General features: G+C 48.2%; 1 protein-coding gene across 17 annotated transcripts in view; it reads left to right on the top strand.

Moving 5' to 3' along the window:
• Positions 1-19,552, top strand: part of LOC103317445 (dystrophin, isoforms A/C/F/G/H) — a 218,745-nt gene that overhangs the window by 155,757 nt on the left and 43,436 nt on the right. For all 17 annotated transcript variants that reach the window (XM_031926602.2, XM_031926610.2, XM_031926616.2 and 14 more), the window contains one exon: positions 17,881-18,053. In XM_031926602.2, coding sequence (XP_031782462.1) covers positions 17,881-18,053 — 173 coding nt within the window. The remainder of the gene's footprint in view (positions 1-17,880; positions 18,054-19,552) is intronic.

Consider the following 19,552-nt stretch of genomic DNA (forward strand, 5'->3'; position numbering starts at 1 on the left):
TGCAATTGTAACCCAAAGGTTAATAGAACGCACACCGCGACGGATAAATCAATCAGCCAAGCCCAATATTTAAACGCTAACTTAGCGTATAGCTCTCTCTCTCGCTCTCGCCGCAAACGTAATTTATTCCCGCTGAATCTCTCTCAATATCCCCAGCACCAGCCGCTGCTCTTTTATTACAGCTATACGCGACCTCCCGGCGCTGAGGCGGTAAATAATAAAAAGTCGCTCCGCAGAAATTCGACGCCCCTTTCCATATACGCTTTACACTTCGACTTTGGTTTTTCTCTCCTTCTGCCACTGCAACTGTATATTATTTCTCCCTTGTCTGGGAGGTTATGTACATCCCCGTGCGGAAAGCTCGCCTATATGCAGTGCGCGATATCGTGAATTGAAATGTTTATAACTGTGTTTACGACGATTTATCGAGTCGCGCGCGACGTATATTTCGCACGAGCTTTTATTTTCATTCAACGGTGCAGCGAGAGGGCGATGATCGACGATCTCGATATTAAATTTTCGCCGCTGTTTTTATACCAGCGTTATGTTTCGTCAAATTCCAATGGAAAAGCTAACCAGTGGGACGTAATGCCCGGGGCAAACAACCGATCATGTTCCCGCGCGACAGTCAATAAAACATCGGCACGTGCACAACAAAGACACGCTGCGCATCTCCGACAATTTCCCGAGAAGAGAAAGAGAAAATAGACGCCGTTCAACAGCAGCGTGCACAGCTGCTATTGACTTTTTCAAGGGACTACTACTCGCACCGTCTGCTGCACAGCATCGTGTCTTCTATACACTCCTTTTTTTCCAGCCTCTGTGGCACTGGTCCAACGATAGTCTCTTTCTCTCTCGATTCAATTAGCTTCGCGTTTTGTCGGCTGCTAGTGTGCGCACGTGTGGAGTCTGGAATACCTCTGGTCCCGCACTGTCGGCTTTTGTGCTTATTGGGAGAGACGCGCGACAATTCTCGCTCGAGCTACTTTTAAGGAGGAGTTCATTACCTAAACTCGAGTCATTTATACGCTTTACGCGCTTCGCTAAGACGCAAAATCCCCGAGAAATCGATGCAACCATAAGAAAAGCAAATCGAGAATCAGGAACCGCGAAGGCGCCAAAGAAATCTCTCTCTCTCTCTCTCTCTCTCTCTCTCTCTCTCTCTCTCTCTCTCTCTCTCTCTCTCTCTAAAAAGTTCGCTGCTGCTGTGCAGCAGTCGGCGACAAGCCGCGCTTTTACGTGCGCCGCGCACACACACAGCTTTATGAATTCGCGCTCGCGCAGAAAATAAAAGGGGGTCGGCGGCGGCGGCAGCACTCGAGAAGTCGCTCGTGTGTTAACGCCGACACGGTTTCACTCTTCGGCGTCGTTACTGAAATATTATTATACCCAAGCGCGCATTTTTTCTCTCTCTCTCTCTCTCTCTCTCTCTCTCTCTCTCTCTCTCTCTCTCTATGAATCGCTCTGCTAGAATATATTTCTCACCGACGCAGCGCAGCGTCATCGATTCGATCTCTGCGCGACTGTACTGCAGGATAAATGGCGAGCTTGCGAGGATTAAGATGGATGGTGCTAAGCTCTGTTGCTATAGCGTTTCCGAGATTGCGATCTCTTGTACTCGAAGAATATTTATTTAAAGTTAGGATTTTTTTCTGGACGCCTACGAATGATTTTTTCAGCGCAACGATTTTTAATCTCGACTTTTTCCTCCTTTTCGAAATCCCTCGATGCCGCGCGCTCAAAACGCCCTCCGTTATATAAACCCGGTAAAATTTTTTTTTTCAAATCTCGTTGGAAAAGAGGGAAAACTCGCTCGGAATACATACACACGCGCGCGCTTCTCGGTAAATATCTAGCGCGCGACCTTTGGGCTAAAAAAGCCGTGGCAAAAAAGCAGAGGCGCGCACCTCGGCATAAAGAGCGGAAGCGAATTGAAAGGCGACTGTTCGCAAAGAAAGCAGAAAATGAGTCGGTGCTGCGGCTTCTAAATTTCTCCATATTTTATTCGTCTCTCTCTCTCGCGCGCAGTTTTTTGCCGCCTCTTTAAAGAATCTCCTCCATATGCGCAAAAAAAGCACCGAGAGTAAGAGAAAAAAAGCTGCGGACGACTAATGGCGGCCAAAAAGTCACGCAACTCGAATATGAAATAGAGCGGGTTGCCGAGAAGTAAACGAGAGCCGATCGAGCGGGAGAACATTATAATAACTGATTTCTCCTCCGAGTGATTTCGTTAAATAATCGATCCTCTTTTCCGCATAACGAGCCATTAAACGTCGGAGTGAGAGAAGCGCTCGATTCACTGCGTACCCAAAGCCAAACTTCAGAGCCGCCAACTTCCAGCCGGTAATCCGCCATGAATCAAGCCGCTTCCGTAACCGGCGAGTAATTTAACGCCTTTTCCTTCCTTCCTTCTCTGACTCTTTTCCTAAAAGAAAAGAGACCAAAAACAACTCGCTACCGAATACAAAAAAAAAATAAACGAGAAAATTCCGGAGCAATTTTCTTAAATGCCGCACTGGCGAGTTTTCGCGACGCGAGTTTTGCTCTCTTTTCGCGAGAAATCCGGAAGTCGCCGCGGCGCAAGTTTCGCTAGGAAGTCGCCCGCCCGTCGCTGCCGCTCACCCTCGGAACAACTTATAACAACTCCGACGTCCTGCCTCCGTCTCTTCTTTTCGGTTATTCGCGAAAACCACGCGTATACGTGTGTATCCGCCGTAATTTCGCCTACATTGTCCGTTTAATCCTGGAGGATAAAAGTGAATTTTTTTTAAATTATTTCCACGCTGTATTCGCGGAATTTTCCACTGCAAAACGAGTTGGCCGTGTGCATTCGCGGAAATTTCAGTGGTAAAGCTCGGGCATCGGTCAGCCGGTGCGCCTCTAACCCATTTACAATAAACACCACTCGACCTTTTCTGCCGGCGGCGTAAACTTTCGACCGAAAACACATAATCCAAGCGATTCCCAGCCGACAAAGCCAAAAATCCGCACGACTGTACACACTGCACACACAGAGGGAGAGGGGAAAATAGCGCAAGCGCGCACTCGAAAAGTTGACCGGATTTCCATCGCGCTTTATACCGGCGCAAAATAACTCCTTCAAAGTACAAAACTTCTCGCATTTCTGACTCTCTCTCGTCGACTATGTACGCAAGCCCAGCGATGTATATACGTATACACGCAGAGTGAGCGCAACTTCGAAATAATTTTCCAGCCCGAACTTTCGAGGGGGTGAGAGGCGAGCTTTTTTTACAATGCTCCTTTGATTATTATGCGCTTTTGCGATTCGCGCGCGCTTTTCAAGGCTATAGGGGGCTAAAGAATCGATTGATGTATAATTGAATTTCGCGGCGGGGTAACGCCGTGAGGAAGTCGATAAAAGCGCATCGGGAAACTTTGTCGATTATGCGACTAACAGCGAGTTAACTATGCGCATCAAAGCTCATTACAGCGGGCCGCATAATCGCCTCCCGTGTGTAAGCTCGTAAAACGTCTCGTCGAACTATCGCCAAGTCCTCGACGCGCGACCAAGTGTTGGCGGTTATCAGGTTATCTGACCGAAATGTCGAAAGTTTCAGGTGTAACGTACGTATAACAGAGGCTCAGGTATACGAGAACGGCAAACAATTGTTAGCAGTACACTCGATAACGAGTCGACGACATAGCTCTTCAGAAAGCGTCGCCGGTACGAAAAAAATTCGCCGCGCATAATGCGATTTATGCGCGCCGCGGAGACCTGCGCCCCCTACTACTACTCTTTGGGGAATAATCGAGAGAGTCTGCGGTGCGCTGCTGTGGGAATCAAAGGCGGCGACGGGATCGATATGCAGAGAAAGAGAGCCGTGCAAACTGATTCTAATTAAGGGGAAAAAGACGCCGAGTCGGCGCTTGATTTTTCGCGACGAGCCCGCCCCCCTTACCGGAGATCGGGTTGCACCGCTAGGGGGCGCTGCTGTCAAAGGTTCTCGGATTTTCGAGGGGGATTATATTATCGGGTTGTAGCGGGAAATTTTCGGTGGCATGTAACTTGAGAATCCTTTCTTCTCTTTGACGTACGCGAGAGAGCGAGTGTGATGAAATTTTGCAGAATGCAAATTTCGAGGTTATGTACGATTGCTCTCTTTGCTGATCGAGTCAACCTCGAATTCCACTAACACCGACTTCATCCTTGTTTATACGACACTCCGTGTAATCTCCGTTTTTCACGGTAGGCCTTCGGTAAGATATCACCGAAGCCTCGGGTTCATTAAACAAAGAGCTTTCGGTCATTCCAGCACCCAGGAGCCCCCGATCAGACGCGAGCAAGGCGACTTTATCACGCAAAAACGGCTATGCATGTATATGAGGGACGTTACACTGCAGCTTCTTGCTCGGCATAGAGATTTGTCTTCGTCGATGTTTACGGGCTGCGCGATTTGTTTGCGTCGGTTTTTGCGCCTAAGCACAGCGCCGGGCAACTGATGAGTTTCTTCATGGGTAAATATCAATTTTCGAGCTTGGTGGGGTGTAATGTTAATTAAAACGCTCGGTTTTAATCACGCCGTGAAAAATCGGGGGAATTTTTTTCGCAAAACTGCATAAATACCAGGAAAGTCTTTTCTAAAAAATTGTAATATCCTTTGCCGCCGCGATGTTGTATGTGGGGATATGGTTATGTACGCGTAGGTATACAGCGAAGAAACGCAATATCAAAGTGTGTTTGCACGGCTCGTAATCAAAGGAAAATATACGACTTTGCAGCGTTATATTTTTCATGCGCACGGATATTGTAATTCCCGGAATCGCATTTTATTATTCCAGTGGTGTGCCTGTCAAAAAGAGCTAGAGACAATATTAATGATCGACACCATCAACACACGTTATTTTCTATTTATCTCGACAAAAAAGCCAGCTCCTACCCTCTATACACATACTGCGCGTGTGACAATGGACTCCTCCCTCTCTCGGAGCTATAACTCGAATTAAAATAAGAAGCCACCCTAAATTCCCGGAATAGCGGAAAATCCATTCTCTTATTTACGAGTGGTCCGCACAGCCCCCATTGTATCATCGTCCGCGCGACACACTTGCCCCCAGCGAAGCCGCACATCAGTGTAAAAGCCTCTCGAATAAAGTCCCCATTTTTCCGGACGATAGGCGCGTTATTCGCGCGTCATTAGGCACCTGCCCTTTTTTTCTCCTCGTCGTCCGCCCCTTCCGCTTTGACGCGCGCGGCTTCGCCTGATTAAAATCATCCGTGAGACCGACAAACAGTCGTAAATAGAGGACACAGCCGGGGCCGTAAACGCTTTTATCGTCGTGCGGCTGCTTTTCCGTATATATATTTTATCAATCCCTCCGCGTGCGCTCTCGCGCGTGATTTTATGTACTTTTTCGGGGAATTGTTTTTAAATTGCGGGTAATTCTCGCTTTCATGCGTTGGCCGGAGAGAGAGAGAGAGAGAGAGAGAGAGAGAGAGAGAGAGATTTGTGGTCTCGGCACACAGAGAGCGCAGCAGATGGGATTAACGCTTGTGGCGATTTCGGATTGTACTCAGTCGGGGCCGAAATATTCACGCGTTGTAAACTAGGATTATTGAATCGCCAGCGTGAGAGAGTTCGTATAAGCTGGAAATTCGAGGCTGCGGAAATATTATTCTAAGGAAATCCTCGGCTGACCCAAATCTCCGAGAGAAAAGAGTGACACACGCGATAAGCGAATAATAAGCCGCGTGAATGAGCAAAAATCGCGTGAGCTTGGAAAGGAACTATATATACCACTTTTGCCTTGAAAAAAAAGAAAAAATGAGAGAGAAAGAGAACACACAATGGGGGGGAAGGGATCGTTGGTCAGTGGGGGGAAAAGTGCGGAATTTCATAAATCGAGCTGGTGTGTATGCGTCGTCCCTTCTCTTACTGTATATAAGTATAAAAAGCGATGAACCCAAATCCTTTGAAAAACAAACCTTACTCCCCCAACGAAAAAAAAGAAACCTCCAAGACAAGACACCCGCGTGTGTAACCTCAGAAGACAATGCGCCTTCGTTATACCCTGCGCGGCATCTCTTTTTTCATTCTCTCTTTCAACCTCGTCATTACTTTAACGAGCAGCGGCCCATCATCTTATTATTTTTGCGCATCCACTTCTCGGAAAATTTCGCGCAATATCCCCGGCCGCGGTGCAACGCAAATTAATCAAACTATACACCCACACCGCCGCGGATAAAACCTGACGCATATAGCCGAGAGAGAGAGAGAGAGAGAGAGAGAGAGAGAGAGAGAGAGAGAGAGAGAGAGAGAGACTTAGATGCGGCTTTTGGTGCGTGTTATAATGAGTTTCGCAATAAAAGGGAACAATATAACCGCGTCGGCGTTGAATGAGAATCGTAAAGCGAACTAGGCTCGTGAAAAAATGAAAAAAAAGAGCCGACACGTCAACTAAATGAAAAATGGTCAGCCTCGTTCGTGGTGCCGAGGATTTTTTTCCCAGAGAGTTAGAAGAGACATCGGGCTTTATAATGCGATAGTTTTACGATACTACTGCGCGGACGTAACTCATTCCGAAACACTTCGGGCTCGCGGTAGAATAGAAAAGTAACGAATAGCCCTGAAACCATTGAAAAATATTTCACTAAACAGCTTCAAAAAAAAAAAAAAAAGATCAATTGTCGGCACACTCGAGCGGTCCGACGCGAGACGGCCGGCCTGACGCGCAAGCTCCGAAAGCTCTCTCCCCACATGCACACACACAGGGTTGGCGGCGGCAACGGCATCGATTGCGCCGCACCGCAAATGATTACACTGCGGCCGTCCGCTAACTGGCCAACGGCGGCGATTCTCCTCACCCTCTCCCCCCTCTCCCCTCCTGTTCGCCGGAATTCCCTCTCTCTCTTGACTTTACCGGACGCTCTTTGAGTTCCGCGGCGGTGGCAGCAGCGGCGATCGGCCCGATAAACACCGGGGGAATATTAGTTTATTATCGAGAAACGCGCCGCGGTGCAGGGGAGGAGAGGAGAAAGTGCCCGAGGAATTCCGAATACAGCGCGTTATATTTCGATCGCGGCTCCGATCGGAGCTCGGAGCTTTGATGCCGGTATGGGATGGAGATAGAGAGCAGAGAGAGAGAGAGAGAGAGAGAGAGAGAGAGAGAGAGAGAGAGAGAGAGATGTTTGGATTGGTCGGTGTGTTTGATCGGGTTTGAATTTTTCAATGGGGTGTGTAGTGTATAAGGTTTGCTGGTGCGGTGGGGGGAAGATATATTGAGATTTTGATTCATTGGGGAGGATACGTGGTTATTGGTCGAAGATGAGATGGGTATTTAATTTACTGGCGTAGTTTCCGCGCGATCGCTGTGAATTCGCTATGGAATATTAGATGAAGGGTACAGCGAAGTTTTTGAAATGTAAAATCGATGTACGGAATAAAAATGAAAATGTTCGGTAAAAGCGTTATCGATAAGTAAGTTCTGACTGTCGAATAAACCTGTAAAAATGTATTTTGGTTAAAATTCCGAACCCCCTCACTGTCCACTAAAAAAAAGCTCCCCCTCACCCCACCCCATAAAAATCTCCATCGTGCACCTCGAAATAATAAAAAAAGATGATGGAATGCTCTCCACGAAAACGCACTCTCTCTCTCTCTATCTCTCTCTCCTCTTCATCCAACGTATCTCGCATAAAGCGCCGGAGGCGACTGGGTCCGAAATCTGTAAAACGGAGCACGTAATCTTGTGGTGCGCAACTCGCTCGCTCGCTCGCGCACGCGGGGGTTATTACGGAGCGCGCCATATGGAAAGGCGCGATAGCTCTCTCTTGCTCTCCCGCTCCAGCTCTATCGGTCCGTCCCACTTTTGTAGGGGTGGGCAGGTGTACCTACTATATACATACGCCCCGCAGCGACTAATCTGCCTGTGCGATGCGTTGGTTTTCAGAATGTGGGCTAGGCTTGAAGAGGGGATGCAACGATTTTGTTTTTTCGCGCCGATCAAGAGTTCAGAGTCGAATGATTTAGGCTCTTTAAATGTTTGGCTATTCGCTTTCTGATGCAGAGAGTCGTTTATTTATTTCAAACTGTTTGCCCTACCGCGGGTGTACACCTAAAAAAGTCTATCGTTTGTTTATCGCAAACACTGCGCGGATTTTGCTTGATGCAAAACGAATGCTTATCACCGAAATGTAAAAATCAACATTTTCAAATGGTTCATCACCCGACACCCGCAGTATGCAAATCAAGACTGTTTTGACAACGTTTTCCCATGGCACAAAGTACAGACTTATCGCGTAACTCGCGGGAATTCGCGTCAGTTCGGCGTCGGCGTATTGATGACACTCTTTTCCACGTAACTTTTACAAACCCAGCACAATACCACGAGTTCCACTCGTACCTGCAGCAACATCGGCTCCCGATTCCACGCTTAATTCAAACATCGCCGTATGCAAAACAAAAAGAAACCATAGCCGTCGACCGAAAGCAATCGCCTCGAATTCCCAGCGGTGAGACCCTTCTATTCCACAGGAACTTTAAATCAGCCGCCAAAAACTCCTCGGCCGCATGAAAAGTGCCGAGACAGCCGCCGCGATGCTAATTGAAACGTCTGCGCGAAATGTCCGCGGGCCAAACTACGCCGTTCAGAGTAAAAGCATCATCGCCGCGTATAGCCTCGGCGCAGCTCTCGCGCAATAACGACGTAACCTCGTTAAATGAGCGGACGCGACGACGACAAGGAGAGAGTGAGAACACCGGACGGCAGAAATTAGAAAATCATAATGCAATTGTACCTCATCGTCTAACGCGATTTTAGGCGGAAGGAGAGAGAGATGGCGCGGCTGATATATATAATAGGTCGTCTTTTGTACGCGACGACGACGTTGGTTGGATCTGAGAGGGGGCAAAACTCGATTGCGCCAAGTTTCTTCGAGGCTGGAAAAATTGAAACTCGCGCGCGTGTGTTCGTAGATGCACTTTTGAACGCGTGCGCGCAGCGAGAGAAAACGATGAATAATTTAGGGGAAGATGCGCGCCGCACGCGCTGTTTTATAAACGTTTTTTCCAACTTTCCAGGCTGCTCGTGTATTGATTTTCAATTGAATAATTATTATTCGCTAAGTTTTTCCCCTCGGTATAGTGCATAAAGCGAATAATTATCGTTATACGCAACATAAGAAATGCATATCAAGCAGTCGTTCGTTTATTCATTAAAACGGAAACCGCCGCAGTAATTATCCTCCCTATGATAAAAAGGCATTGATTTACCTGCACGTACGCGCTCCTTCAACGGCCCGAAAATTACCTCCGTCTCTCTCTCTCTCTCTCTCTCTCTCTCTCTCTCTCTCTCTCTCTCTCTCTCTCTCTCTCTCTCTCTCTCTCTCTCTCTCGATCTCGATCTCAATTTCGTTCCCCGAAATAAAAGAACACTCACGCACATAATTACGCCGGTAATTAGCTGAACAGAGCTCGGGAAATTAATTCAACGAGAGCGTTTGCATAGATAGCGCACAGCTAGCGCGCGATTTTATTTCGGCGAATTTTGAATGTACTGCATCGCGAAAGTTTCTCTATTTACGCGCGATAAATCTCCCGAGAGTCATGCAAATTAGAGCTAGTCTGTGCAGAGTGTATACACTCGCTCTCCTTCCCTTTCCGGTAGCCTCGGCTTTTGTTGTGTTCGAGTCTCCCGCGCTTTTTTTGAAACTACGTGGGAGAGTATTCGTTACCGAAAGGTGATCTATATCGTCTGAATTTATTCTATAATAATACTCTGAACGTTACTCCGTACAAATGATCTGCAGACTGAGAGCCACACACGCGCGCCATCAATTCCGAGGTGGAAAAGCAATATCAAGCGGAAGTACAGCGACTCGCGGAAGAACAAAGAAAGGGCTGCGTGCGGTGCTCTCGGTAATTAATTAAGAGTCTGGACGCCTCTCGATTTCACATCCGAGAGTGGACCGATGCGATAGATGTGCTCGCGGCTTGATGGATAGCCGGTGGGAGTTACTTTCTCTCTCTCTCTCTCTCTCTCTCTCTCTCTCTCTCTCTCTCTCTCTCTCTCTCTCTCTCTCTCTCTCTCTCTCTCTCTCTCTCTCTGTACGCTGTTTTCTATTCGAGAGCGAGAAACTTGCGAGAACAACGAACTCGCGCGACTGACGCGCAGTCAAAACAAACGCGCGACGTCGAGAGCTGCGTAAAATATTAAACAGGCATGAATATACATAGGCTACTCCTTTTTTCAACAGTCCTCTCTCGCTTTTTCCATTTTGCGACCCCCGATTGCATTATCGAGGTGTGCACTCATCGACTCGCATATACAGTCATACACGTAAAAAGGAAATAGGTGCATATCGAAAAGTCATTTCGAAAATTCTCTCGTCGCGTCGCTCTGAAAATTAATACATATATACGCAGACACGAAGGCAAGGTCAGCGGCGCGTCTCCGATTACGCAAAAGTGCACTCGGTCCGTCGCCGTGGACTTTAATTAGTGCGCTAATGAGCGCGCGAACACGCCGGTAGCGCGTCCTGGCCCCTATCAATTTTCACCTCCTCCTCCTCCTCTGATGCTACCACCGCGCGCTTGCATATGCATGCGCGCCCGCGCGAAATTTCACCGGCTAATCCTGAATTTTTCATGCCACTCTTTCGCTCTCGTCGTGTCTCCCGTTGCGCTGTATGTTTTTTGCTTCGTTTTCAATTCGCGAGATGGATACACCATTGCGCCGTGTGTGTGTGTGTGTGTGTGTAAAAGAAAATTACTCCGCGACAATAGGTCACGTTCCTCTCGTTCGATGTGTACCTCGCGCAAAGAACAAAGACGCCTTTATATGTACGTGCGTTTCGCAGCGAAAAAGATCCGACGTATGTACTGCACCAACGACGGCTTTTATTCCAATCGGTTGGCTATTGTCTCCCCGCGCGAAAGGCTATCGAAATCAGCCCTTTGTGCACTGGCTTTCGAAATCGATCACGGACAAGTCGACAAATTGCACCGTCGCGTCTAATAAAATCCTTCTGCTTTTTATCTAGCGAAACAAAAACGAAAAGGGAATAACCTCTCGCGCGATTCGTTAACATCAGCGCTGCAGCATAGCACCGCAAACTAAATTTTCAATTTTCCCAAGCTGTTGCAAAACACGGCGTAGTCGCACGTATTAAATACACACGGGAGCAAACGCGAGCGCGCGCGCGCGCGAACGAAATCCGCAGATACGCAGCTCTGGCGCGCGATAAATATTCATGGGCTGTACGCTGTACCGCAGAGGAAGAAGAGGAAGAGCTGGCAGTAGGCGTTTCCGCGAAGGCAAAGACTGTTTCGAGTTTCCGTAATTCCACTGTGTTGCTCTTCGACGATGAAATAAACTACGGGAGCTGTATGATTGGGATTTTATTGGATATCAGCTATTAGGGCTGAATCGCCGTCGGGTGTATACTGCCTGCGTGGATATAGGCGACAGCTGAGTGGGCACTTGCGTATTATGTGCTTGTCCGATGTCAGCTTGTTACACTGTTATACCGGCCGCCTGTCCTGTTAATATACGCGTGTGGGTGCCATCAAAGGACGAGAGATGAACTTGGGGGCGTGTCCGATTTCGATAATCTTGCTCCATATGCGTCGTGTAGCAATTAATCGTATATGAATCGTTACGAAAAGTGAACCGTGAAATCGCAATTTTTCGCAAAAAGAATCAAACGCTCGCGTAGCGATAAAATCCGCAGAGAGATCTTATCGCGGAACGTTCGCGAGATACACGACGTAGCTCAAAGTGTCAAAATTTCCCTCGCCCGTAAACTCTCTCCCTCTGTCCTCCGTTTAATTTGCATGAGAATTGATTCTTCGTCGATCTCGCGAAGGCGAAATTTCCGAATTCGAAATCGCACACTCGCACTCGATATGCGCGACCGATGGAAATGCAACTGCCGCAGAGTCGGAGTTTCCTTTTGTGCGATGCTTATCGCGAGAGAGCTGATATGCTCGTATTGGATTCGCCGCTTGGAATTTCGATGCGATACGTCTCTTCGACGTTGGCTTTTTTTCCGCGTCGGATCGATGTACAGTGAAATATTTTTAAAATAAATCTCCTTCGACGCAAAAGCTGTGCTGTGTTTCGCGTAATTTCCCGCACAGCGTTGCGTCGATTTTTCACGGCCCGCGGCGCAAAAACAGGTGTCAAAGGACTACTACTGTGCCGGGGGCTGCATGCAATAGAGCGAAACCGCAGGAGGCGATTAAACGCGTCGTGGCCTCTCGTTTGGCTTTGACTTTGGCGGCGCGCGGTATGGTACATTCGTTCGGGTTGCCTCGATTTCGCGCGCGGCTCGACGAGCTTTGACTTTTTAAAAAGGTATTTTCGGCCGGACGACGATCGACGATTCGGCGAGTGCGTTGAAGACATAGAAAGAGAGCCTTAGTTTTCTGCTTACGGAAGTTGCTGTTTAACGTCAAAGAGCTTCGATAAAAATTGATATCGAAAATGTTCCTACGATGCGAGAGTAGTCTACTTTGTAAGTTTTTTTGCGTTTAAAATTTGACGAATTATTCCCTGATAAAATATTGAATCAAATTCTAGGACGCGTTTCCTCGTGAGCAAAAATTCATCAAAGATATACGTTAATTAAATTACAGGCCGTTACCGCAGTCGTATGCAAATTTCAAGGACGTTCATCGAATCAACTCGAAAGCCCGAACTTTTTGTGCAATTAATTAGGGAAAATACGTCGTGCACACGGCAAAGTCGATCGTGCATACGTCAATCTCTCAAGTATACGTCCGTAATTTTTCCTCCTCGTACGCGTACAGAGTTATAATTTATGCCTGGATCCAACGGCACCAACTGTACAAAACTCGATTTCAGCCGAGCCATAACTAAATCCTCCTATTAACTCAACGGCTCGTAAAACTATCCGGCGGTCGTAAACCGCGTTAGCCTATATCCAAGCTTAAATTGAAGCATATCCTAGGCATCGAGCACTCGATCCAAAATTATCTTCTCTCAACTCCGTCGAATTCCTCGAACATCTCTGTCCCACAGCCAAATAAACACAGCATCCGAAAACACGACGTACTCCACATTCCACCATAGCTCCACAACCCCCATAAAAGCGATATTAAATAAAGCGTTAGCCTTCCTCCGAATAAAACCATATATCCCACACATACGCCCGCGTATACATACACCTATGCACGCGTGTAGGAATATTCTCGCGTATCCGTACACGCGGCCGGAATGTCGAGAGCTTGCGCAGCGTCCGCGACTTTACGACTCCGGATGATCTCCGTCATGCGGCGGATGTCACAAAGTCGTAGTAGGCCTTCGGCGGAGACCATAAACAATAAAGCGTGGACACGCGCGCGTACTTCCATTAACGAATCCGACGCTGTGCTGCAGCGAGGGATATCGATCGCGGCACGAATTTCATCTTGAAATACGCGGAGAGGGCTAGAGAGAGATTTTTTTCTGGTGGGATCTTGATTAGAAATAGGGAATAAAGCTGGAATACAAATCTGGACCGCGGATATTTTTTTATCGCTCGCCCGTGCATCGACCTAGCCGAATTTTACGGATACCCGCTCGGGGCTATCGGACGAATTCGTACGGGCTTTTAATCGGTCAAGGGCCGAGAGGTATGTGGGTTCGAGATTTTGATTCAGTTCGGAATTTCGAAACTTGTGGGTTTTTCATTCTGACTTATCGTAGTGCGTTCTTATTGTGGCTAAATTTTCATATTAATTTTCGACTATCCTCATTAATAACAATCATTCCTCCACACTCTCTCTCTCTCTCTCTCTCTCTCTCTCTCTCTCTCTCTCTCTCTCTCTCGTAAAAAAGCGAATTCCCTTTACAGCCCGCAAGCTCCCTCAGTCCTATAACAAGCGGCAGTATAAATTCAGATCAGCCACTTCCGTCCAGAAAATAAATCCACTACTCCAGCACACACACACACTCATCCTTCGGGGTCAGCTCTCTTTCAATTTTCCACTACGTCGCGGGGGAGCCGTAAAGACGCTTAATACTCAATTGCAGGATGTAAAGTGTACACTCTGCATAAAAGCTCGCCGAGAAAAATTATCATCGCAGCAGCAGCCAGCCAGCTAGCGGAGAGTGTCGGCAACACACAGATACAGCGTTTTATGAACCGGAAAATCCTCTTTGCGCGCTGAAATCCACGGATTTTCGCGGCTGTACGCGTGAGACTCTCTCCCTCTCGCTCTTCCGACATAAACGTCGCGAGCCTGTACCTCCGGCTGATTTGCCCCTTGAATTATACGCTCCGCTGGGATTTACAGCGCACACTTTTTTCTCCTTATACATTCTTGAGATTTTTCCGCGGGAAAAATTCAAACTTACGCGCTCTTGTACTCTCGCGCTTGGAAAGTGCGAGCTATACCCTGTTGTTCGTCGTGTACGGCGTTAATTAACTGAATCTGTCAACGGCTAAATTAACCCGCAAGAGCTGAGCATACGCGCGAACGACCAAACGATTCTCCCATTAAACGTCCTCAATAATATTCGCAGTAACATATACGCATCAAAAATTACGCCGGCACGTTAAAATCTTCCGTACTGCTCTCTCTTTCTCTCAAGCCTTCATTAAAATTTTTAATAAAGATTATCCCGCATAGTTGCGCAGGCAGCAGCAGCATCACCCCCATCCTCCTCTCCTCGTGTGTACGAGCGCGCGCTAATTAATTCATCCGCTTAATTGGCTGCGTAATTCGGCCGTTGCGCCGTGCTGCGCGTTTCTGCAATTTATTTAATAATTCGGCAGAGCGAGAGAAGCCCGTTTAAACTGGATTAGAAGCTGCGCTGTAACGCCGGGGGTAGACCGGCTCGATCAAATTCTCCGCTATCTAAATCGACTCGAGCTTGCATGTATGCACGTGGATATCGCGGGTGTGTGTAAAGATTATGATACCGGAACGTTTGGCCGAATTCGACGTCGACCGATTAAATTAACACGAGTATCGGAGAGTGCACATCCGGTCTTTGTTTGCCAGGCTGATCAACTTGCTGGTTGGCTCGTAATAATAATCGTTTAATTGAAAAAAAATCCATGACTCTCAAAGCAGGCCTGTGGGGATTAAAGAGGAAATACTCTATCGCGCGTTAATGCCCTGAAGCAGAGCGTCCGTGGAAATATCGGAAATTAAGCCGAGTTCCCACACGTACAGTCGTATAGCTGGCGGTGGTCGACTTTCATCCAGCAGAAAGTCGAACGACGACGACGACGACGACAACTGCCGGTCTGCGGTCCGACACTGCGGAAGCTCGCTCCATCTCTCGTCCCCGCGTATTGCGCGACGAGAGTATTCAGGATAGTTCGCGATTAACTGGAGCTTCCGACTTCTGACTCGGCTCTCTATACCACTGTGTGGATACTATTTCGCTTATATTCTCCTGAGCTTTTCGGTGACTTATTTTATTCATTGAAACTTGCAACTGTATAGTTATTTAGAATATTCTTATCTCTCGAGTCAAAAAAGCCACACGACCCAAAATTCTCCCAAAAAAGCGCAACAAAAACCCTCGCCGTGCACTACAGGAAGAGTAGGAAAAAAACGCAATTCTCCATCTCCCGTCCGCGTATCCGTTCCAACTTCGTCATTGTTCTCCGAACCTCCTCTCTCCCTCTCTCTCTACCATTCTTCCATTTCCTTGCTTCTCGTGCTATACACCGTGTATACTCCCTCTCTTTCTATCATCCTCGAAACTTTCGCGTCGCGACTCTAATCGGCCGCAAGCCGCTTAGTGCGCTGCAGCAGTAGCGGCAGCGGCCCTTTTATCCGATGTCGTGCGGTACACGGCGAAAGGGCAGAGCGTTTTCCCACTGCAAGCGCTGTACGTAGCGTGCCTAGAGGTTAATCGAAAAGTACAGCGCTTTTTCTATCTCTCCCCGGCACTCGCAGTTGTTGCTCGCTTTAATTATCCCTAATGAGGGAATTAGGTCGAATGCGGCTTCTTGTTAGCTCGAGCTTTGGCTGCGCATCGATGTGCGGATAGTAAGAAGATTTCGTTTATTTCGCGGAAGTAATGAACTGGAATTTATTCGAGTCGTGCTTTATATTCGCCGCAGTTTCTACCCGACAACAGCAGTAGTGGACAGAGTATTAGCCCTGTGTATTACACAGAGGCGATGCAGCACGTACACGACAATCGTCGAAACAAAGAAGCGCATCGCGCGATATTCGCAAAAAGCTCCCGAAGCACACAATGCGAGCTAGAGCCCGAAAATTTTATCGTCCGCTCGCTGGGCGATAAATTACTCCGGCGATTTTCCATCCGTCCTCTCTGTTCTCCACCGCAAGAAACAACGCGAATGCGCAGTTTTAATTTCCCCGGCGATACAATGAACGAGGCGCATTCGACAGTGAGTTTCGCCGGGGATAGCAAAAAAACAGAGGCGGGGGAACAGCTAGAGAGGGAACGGAAGAAGACTCGCGCGCCAATGTACACATTTGCATTCGTATATATACATATAGCCGTTCCCTCTCATTCCCACTCGTCGAGAGAGAGAGAGAGAGAGAGAGAGAGAGAGAGAGAGAGAGCGTATACTCGCTACTGATTAAAGAGACTTAGCGCGCAAGTTTCGAGCCTGGGCCATAGAGTTCGTTGCGCATATAGTAGTATCGAACGGCGTGTTTCTCTTTTGTCGAGGGGGGATTTCGAAAGTTCTGTTTGACGAAGTACTTTTTCGAAACGGCTGCAGGTTATTGGCTCGTCCAGCTTGCACTGTATGCACCGCGAGATCGTTACGCAATTAACCGACAACAGCTAGCGAGGAATATCGTAAAGTGCGCGGGAACAATACCATGAGGATAGAATGCTATTGGGCTACCTGATCACGGTGGACTATGGGGAACGAAAATACAGCAGCGCCTCGGGTTATACCTGGCCCGGGAGGCGCTGCTGGAGAAGGAGATCCTGCTTCGAGCTGCCACGAAGGTGGGAGGACGCCAGATTCGTGTACCTTTCCTACACACTCATCGCCGAGCTTCGCTACTTCGAGGAGGTTGCTGATATTCTTTCTCTTTAATCCCGTCGCGAATTTTCCATCCGAAACAAAAAAAAAAAAAAGCAAATCCAACTCGCCACACCTCGCAGTCTCTCAACGGAGAGCTCACACGCCGGCGGATTTCGATATAACCTCTCGCTGCGGAGCCGGAAAAGCTCGAGTGCATCCTCGCGCGCGTCAAGCTCATCCATCCGCGAAGGAGCGAGAGAACAGGCGCGTCGAGTCGTACGGGCGCAGCGGCTGCGGAAACGACGAGTCGACGCTCAGAAAGCAATAATCGAGAGGCAGTCGAAGCTCCTGCAGCTGCAGGGGAAAACAAGTGACGCGAGAATAACGAAGAGACCTGCAGGAGCGTATAGACACACGCGCGGGATCTTGGACTCTTTCCATCGCGATGCCTTTTTCCCCGGCTTTTCTCCTTTTTCCTTCGATATATATTTTTCGCTATACCGCGAGGGCAGAGCCTATTGCTCGAGAGCAAATTGGAAATTGGACGCGAGGAAGTGCTCTTTTTTTTGTTTTTTGAGGTCAGCAGGTCGTTATTTACTATCTTCTCAAAATCTTATCGAGTAGCAAGTAGAACAGCCCGAATACGGTCAGCCGGGGAAAGCCAACATCAAAATTCATACTTTCAATAACAGAGCGTATACCTCTCTATAATATCTACCCTCGACTCTCGGGGCATTCTTATATGAAAAGCAGCAGCGTCTCGATTCCGCAGGCCGGCCCATTACGAATTCAAAGGGCTCCGCTCAGCCGAGCCCTGTACTCTCCAATATCCGTCTGCTTCGTCCAGACTCTGCTCCCCCTGACTATAATCGATCCTCGCGCTTATATGTATACACGGTTTATCGTAGAGCATATTCTAAAGGAGCGGTGAAAATTGTCCGTTGCAGGATCTCCAGTCGGAAATTGAGACGCACCACGACGTGTATGCCTCGCTCAACGGCACCGGTCGCAAGCTCCTCAGCTCGCTCGCCAGCCAGGATGACGCGGTCATGCTGCAGCGCAGGCTCGACGAGATGAACCAGCGCTGGCATCATCTCAAGGCGAAGAGCATGGCCATAAGGTGAGTGTTTTTCTCTCTTTTTTTTTAATACTGTACTTTGTGGTCTGGAATTTTTACGACGTTTTGCTGCGGGGATACTTTCTTTCAACAACGGCTTGTAACGAAGCTCCGAGCATAATGATGAACCGGTATAGTGTTCTCGGCAGCAATGAAATTTTATTCAATTAGCCGGTAACCTCGTCAACTATCCGGAGAATTCGCTATCCGCTTACGAAGCTTACATACTTTTAAAAAAATCTACATCGTGTATCGCCCTTCGGCAAAAAGTTTCGCTGCATCGGTGACGAGCGCTACACACGCCGCGCGTGAGAGAGATAGATAGAGCGCATTCCGACTTAATTACGGTTATAAGCGAGAACTTTGAAGCTCGTCGTTGTCGGACGATCGAACAATTTCAGCGATGCCAGCCGAAGTGTTTGCCGTGAGGGCGAGGCTCTCTCTCTCTCTCTCTCTCTCTCTCTCTCTCTCTCTCTCTCTCTCTCTCTCTCTCTCTCTCTCTCTCTCTCGTGTACTATAGTCGAACACAAGTTAGCCGGCGAATTCCGTTGCGGCCTTTGAAGTCCGGCTATGCGCGGCTGCCGGCGCGCGTTATTTGACGAAACTTGCGACTGCTCTGCGCGCGCAGAGAGTAAAGCGAGGAACGTTAACTCATTCCGCGCTACTGCTGAGTTTAGGGTAGCAAGGGGGGGGGGGGAAGGGATTCTTATCGAATTCTTGGGGCGCATTAATTCATTATCCTTTGGCGCAGCTTCTCTCTCTCTGCTTCTAATACGGGGTGCATAGCTGTGTGTGTATAGACATGGGAAGAGGGAGGTATTAATTTCATCGGCGATGATTCGCCTTTCCTTCGCGGAAGGGTAGACGCGGAAAAAGTTGGGCGAGCTTTAATATCGCCGGGTGAGAATGAAATCGCTGAGAGCGGGTTTGCACTGTGATACTCTGTGCAACGGCTCTTTTTGATCGCAGATTATGCAGGATTAAATCTGTAGACGAGTTCGATTTTACGGGCCTTAACCGCTGACAATTCATTTCTATTCAAATTTCGCAATTCCGTCGATTTCTCGACACCTGCTCTCAACACCGCAACAGTGCACGAGCTTTCGAGGAAAAAAAACGCTCGACTGGCTTCCTCAGGAGGCGCATTCCACCCTCGTGATCACAAAACTCGCACGCGGCGGAAATTAGCGCGCACTTTTTTCCCCTCTCAGCGAGCGCAAAGGCCGCACGTCGTGGATGGATTCGCGTCATTTCGCTGAGAGAACGAGAGCTTTCGAGCGGAAGCTTCAGGAAAAAGCTACTGCGAGTGTACGTGCGCTCGAGAGTCGGCGAGATTATCGAGGCGAGACTGCGTCGGCGTCTTAATGCCGGTCGGGGGAGAGAAAAAATTCGGGTGAGTTATGTGCGCAAGAGTTTTTCGAGCGCAGGATTTACCAAATCTCCCGAGGACGATTGAAAGAGTTTCTCCTCCGAGCGCGAGTTTTTTTTTAATGCAAAATCGA

Source organism: Nasonia vitripennis, chromosome 3 (assembly GCF_009193385.2).
Source record: "Nasonia vitripennis strain AsymCx chromosome 3, Nvit_psr_1.1, whole genome shotgun sequence".
Lineage (NCBI taxonomy): Eukaryota > Metazoa > Arthropoda > Insecta > Hymenoptera > Pteromalidae > Nasonia > Nasonia vitripennis.